At 41.1% G+C, this 5,211-nt stretch overlaps 1 protein-coding gene across 1 annotated transcript; it reads left to right on the forward strand.

Moving 5' to 3' along the window:
• Positions 1-2,028: 2,028 nt before the first annotated feature.
• On the forward strand, positions 2,029-2,878 carry LOC133730706 (uncharacterized). The gene is made up of 2 exons (XM_062158247.1): positions 2,029-2,467; positions 2,770-2,878. Exons 1-2 carry the CDS (start codon positions 2,029-2,031, stop codon positions 2,805-2,807), a joined length of 477 nt encoding a protein of 158 aa, XP_062014231.1. The 3' UTR covers positions 2,808-2,878.
• The last annotated feature ends 2,333 nt before the right edge of the window (positions 2,879-5,211 follow it).

The following is a 5,211-nucleotide window of genomic DNA, read 5'->3' on the forward strand; positions in this document are numbered from 1 at the left end:
ATGTGCTCCCTCACACTTCCTTTTCCTGAAAACTCCAGCTCATTAAATCTTTTGGATAGCCTAGCAGCCTCAGCTTTGTCACTCTCCTGATAGTTATCTCCTATGGCTTCTAGGAAATCCATGGCAAGCTCTGGCTCAATGATCGAGCCCCTAACTGTGTCAGGCATAGAGGTTCTTATCACATTTTTGGCTTTCCTGTTGGCGCTATACCACTCCTTATAGTATTTTCTATCTTCTTCTGTGCTCTCAGTGTCTAGCTCTATTGGTTGTTCCTCAATCAAGCAAAGATCCATATTTTGATGCATAGACAGATAAAATTCAACTTGGTTTCTCCACTTCTTATAATTCCATCCACTAAGCAACTGAATTTGGCCTATAGTGACCACATTTAGACCTAAAAACACAGAAAAATAAAGAAAATAAGATTTCTGCAGTAAAAGATTTTATCTGTGTGTTAATCTTTAAAACAAAATCATGTATTTGAATAACACAACCAAAATAAAGCAAAAGACATAAAATTCAAAAGCAGTCATGAGCTTTAAAATTTTAGTAGATACATGATTAGTTTTCCATAAACCCCATAACTGAAATAACATCAAGTAACACCTTTGTGGCATAAAACTCAACATTCTAAAGTTCTAAATCACCATACTGCATTTGACAAAAATCAGTCATTCCTTGAACCAGTCAAAATCTTTGGATAAGAAAAGTTTCAAGGTATCTAAATAGATAGTTGTGATTACATATGATGCTGTTCTGCATTCAGAATTACACAGTGAACAACTTCTTTGGAAGACAAAATATAAGTGCAATTTTAAATGCAGAAACACAAGTTCCAGATTTGTTAAAACTTAAAATCCTTGAAGAGTGATAATGAAAACTTGCTTTGTGCAAAATGACCAATACAATCTTTCAAGAATATCAAAACTAGAATTAATAACCATATGCTCAGTTTCTGTATGAACTTATTGTAGAATATTCTGTAAATATTTACTTTCCTTGTAGATGTAGATTATATTTTCTGTATAATTGTAGGAGATCTTTTCCTATTAGGACTACTCTTGTATCTCTTTATATACCTCCTATTTTTTGAGATGATTATTATTGAAGCATAACAAACAAACACCGAATTCTTATTTTCTACTTGGTATCAGAGCAGGTTCAATCCTGTGAACTTGCACCGTACTTTGAAACCCGAAATCGAAAGCCGACAAACACCCAAACCTTGAAGTTCGAAATAAGTCTTGAAGGTCACCATCAATTGCCACACCTTTTGTTTAATTAAAAGGTGTCGTACCCCCTTGTTTAATTAAAAGTTGCTGGGCACTTTTTTGTTTGATTGAACACCAGCCGACAAGACCCCTGCTGCACCATTATTTGGTCCTGCCCCACTGACAATTTTGCTGCAGCCAACAAGCCAAGCCGTAGCCATCCTAGCCAACAAGTTCTGCTGCTACTTTTGTTTATCACGTGCAAGCTTCTCTTTTCTGCTAAATGGAGGATGATGCTGCCACTCTTGCACTCCACAACATGCCACCAATCATCAATCATTATCATACCACAGCTCAAGATAACTCAGCGTTTCCAACCGGTGTTGTCTTGAATGAATCCAACTACACCATATGGGCACCTCTTATGAAGATGAGGATCGGAGCACGAGGAAAGGTTGGCTACCTTACTGGAGCTAAAGCTGCACCAAATGTAGATTCTGCTGAATTTAAAATTTGGACCACAGAGAATGAAAAAGTGAAGAGTTGGTTAATTGATTCTATGGAGCCATCACTCATGAATCGGTATATCCGACTCCCGACAGCCAAAGATGTGTGGGAAGCTGTTGAGAAGACTTTTTATGATGATTCTGATGAAACGAGGATTTTTGAATTAAATAAGAAGTGTTTTGGAGCAAAACAGAATGGCCGGACTCTTCCTACCTACTACAATGAATTGGTGGGAATGTTTCAGGAAATCGATCAGCGTATGGCCTCTCAAAATAACACAGTGGCTGCAGTTGTTCAATAGACCAATGCTATGGCACGAATGCGAGTTCATATGTTTCTGAGTGGACTCGATTCAGAGTATGATCAAGTCCGTGGTGAGATTTTGCGCAAAGACCCAAAATTCGACTTGGAGCAAAGCTATGCATATGTTCGAAAGGTGCATTCTGAGAGGCAGGCAATGGGACATGCTTCTGAATCCTCTGCCATGGCTGTCCAACGCAAACATGGTCCTTCCTCAAGATTCTCAACTCCTCCACGTCGCCCTCCAGGTAAAGCAAATCCATATGCAAATACAAAGTGTCCGGTCTGTGGAGATTTGGGTCATAGCAGGCAACGGTGCTATGAAGTGATTGGCTACCCTGATTGGTGGGATTTCACTAAGAAACCGCGAAAGAACCTTGGAAAAGCTGCCGTGGCTACTACAGAGGAAACACAACCATCTAATGCCTCCGCTAATGTAGCCCAGTCAGGTATGAAGGGTAAGGTGTCTATGAATAGTTCTTGGATAATTGATACAGGTGCATCTGACCATATGACTAATGATCCTAGTCTCTTAGAAGAGCTAAAACCCTCTTCTCAAAATATTGTTTCTACTGCTGATGGTAATCCTACTCCGGTTACCGGAGAAGGTTCTGTTGTCTTATCTGATACATTAACCCTTGATTCTGTGTTGGTTGTTCCCTCTTTGGCATATAATCTCTTATCTGTTGGCCAAATTATTCTAACACTAGCATGTATTGTGACCTTTTATCCCTCTTTCTGCGTGTTTCAGGACATTCTGACTCGGCGGATTCTTGGTTATGGTGTTAGAAGGGGGAAACTCTACTACTTGGATCTGACAGAGAAAGGAGAGCAACAGTTGTTAGGACAAGTGAATCAGGTCAATACAGTGGAGAATGCTAAGGAAATAGTGTGGCTGTGGCATCGCCGTTTGGGTCATCTATCTTTTAGTTATCTTAAGAAACTACAACTTCATTTGTTTTCGGTTGTCAGTGATTAAGATTTTCGTTGTGATGTATGTGAACTGGCTAAGAGTCATAGAATTTCGTATTCACCTAGTCTTAATAAAAGCTCCATTCCCTTTATGAAGATTCATTCGGATGTCTGGGGTCCTGCTAAGATCCCTTCTTTTTCTGGAGCTCGGTATTATGTGACTTTTATTGATGATTGCACTCGTATGACTTGGGAATCTCTATTAAAGAACAAGAGTGATGTGTGTTACATGTTCCATGATTTTCATAAAATGGTGTCCACACAGTACCAACAGTCTATTCGTGTTTTTCAATCTGACAATGGTGGAGAGTATGTTAATGGCCCTATGCAGGAGTTTATGCAATCCCATGGAATTCGACATCAGACTTCCAACTCCTATACTCCTCAACAGAATGGATTGGCAGAAAGAAAGAATCGACAGTTACTTGAAGTTGTCCGTGCCTCCTTGTTTGGCATGCATGTACCCCGTGAATATTGGGGAGAAGCTGTGAAGTCCGCCACCTACCTCATTAATCGTACTCCTTCTCGGGTCATTGAATTTCAAAATCCTCAGCAGAAACTTCAGCAACTTCTGTCACTTCCATCCCTACCAAACCTTGAACCTCGTGTGTTTGGATGTGTAGCTTATGTTCATATTCCCAAGCCTCAACGCAGTAAACTTGATCCCCGTGCCCGTAAGTGTATATTTGTTGGTTATGCGGATTTCCAAAAGGGTTATCGATGTTATGATCCTGTTACTGGCACTATGTATGTTTCTCTTGATGTTGCGTTTCGCGAATCTGAGCCTTATTATTTAGGGGGAGGTTCAGAGTCTTCCCTTCAGGGGGAGAGAGATTGTGAAGGAAATCCTCGGAATTTGTTTGCATTTGAAGAATTAGAAGCTTTGGAATCAAGATTTGGAGTTGACAGCGATGGGGCAGGAAAAGAAAACGAACGAAAAGAAAAAGAAGTAGCAGAAAACGAAAAAGGACTTGCTGGAGGTGAACTCACTGTGGGGTCGGCAGGGAACGAAAGGACACAGATGGGAGAAGAAAGTGCATGGATGGGAGAGAGAGAAGCTCACCATGGGACCACAGGAGAAGAAAGTCATCATGGGACCACAGGAGAAGAAAGTATACGGATGGGAGAGAGAGAAGCTCACCATGGGACCACAGGAGAAGAAAGTCATCATGGGACCACAGGAGAAGAAAGTATACGGATGGGAGAGAGAGAAGGTGAAGGTGCCGTGATACAAAATAAAGAAGGTGACAAATGGATGGAGGTGGTCCCGTGTTGGGAGGTAAAGGAAGTGGACATATTGATGAGCCCGTAGGGCCCTCAGAAGAACAAGTTTTTGGCTCCAGCCGACAGATTGCCGTGGGCCCTACCTGCGAGACTAGTAAAGATGCTGCCAACAGAAAGTCCTGTAGTCCCAGCGATGGACCATTACCAGCGGGACCCGCTACCTGCGAGAAAAGCACAAAAGATACTTTAATGCGTCCTCATCTATCAGAGTTCTTCCCCCTCTCTACATCGTCAACTGAAGAATCTACTGTGAATGTTCTTCCTCAGGTACCTTTAATTTCGAATGAATCATCTGGGGTAGATAATATTGAGCCTAGGAAATCACAGAGGGTTACTAAGGGTATTCCTAAGAAATAATATGAGCCAGACATCAAAACCAAAGCTAAGTATCCTATAGCTAATTACATGTCTAACCATAGGTTGTCTGGGTCACATGCACTTGTTGTTGATCAATTATCTACTGTATCTATTCCTAGTAGTGTACAGGATGCTTTGGCAGATCCGAAGTGGACTCAAGCGATGAATGAAGAATTAAAGGCCTTGCAAAAAAACTTGACTTGGGATGTTGTGACTATGCTGACGGGAAAGAAGACTGTTGGATGTCGATGGGTGTTTACTGTAAAACTTAAAGCGGATGGGAGTATTGACAGGTATAAAGCAAGGTTAGTTGCCAAAGGGTACACCCAACGCTATGGAATTGATTATGAAGAGACATTTGCCCCTGTGGCAAAGATCAATACTGTTCGGATCTTGATTTCACTTGCAGCAACTAAAGATTGGCCTCTACATCAATTTGACTTGAAAAATGCTTTCCTTAATGGAAACTTGGAGGAAGAAGTGTATATGGACATGCCGCCGGGAGTCAAAAATATGCCCTGCGATACTGGCAAGGTTTGTAAGTTGAAGAAGTCTCTATATGGTTTGAAACAGTCTCCTA

Source organism: Rosa rugosa, chromosome 2 (genome assembly GCF_958449725.1).
Source record: "Rosa rugosa chromosome 2, drRosRugo1.1, whole genome shotgun sequence".
NCBI lineage: Eukaryota > Viridiplantae > Streptophyta > Magnoliopsida > Rosales > Rosaceae > Rosa > Rosa rugosa.

Coding starts and splice junctions, on each gene's coding strand:
- LOC133730706 (XM_062158247.1), top strand. CDS start 2,029: ATGGCACGAATGCGAGTTCATATGTTTCTGAGTGGACTCGATTCAGAG. Junction 2,468..2,769: donor CGCTAATGTAGCCCAGTCAG/GTATGAAGGGTA, acceptor TGCGTGTTTCAG/GACATTCTGACTCGGCGGAT.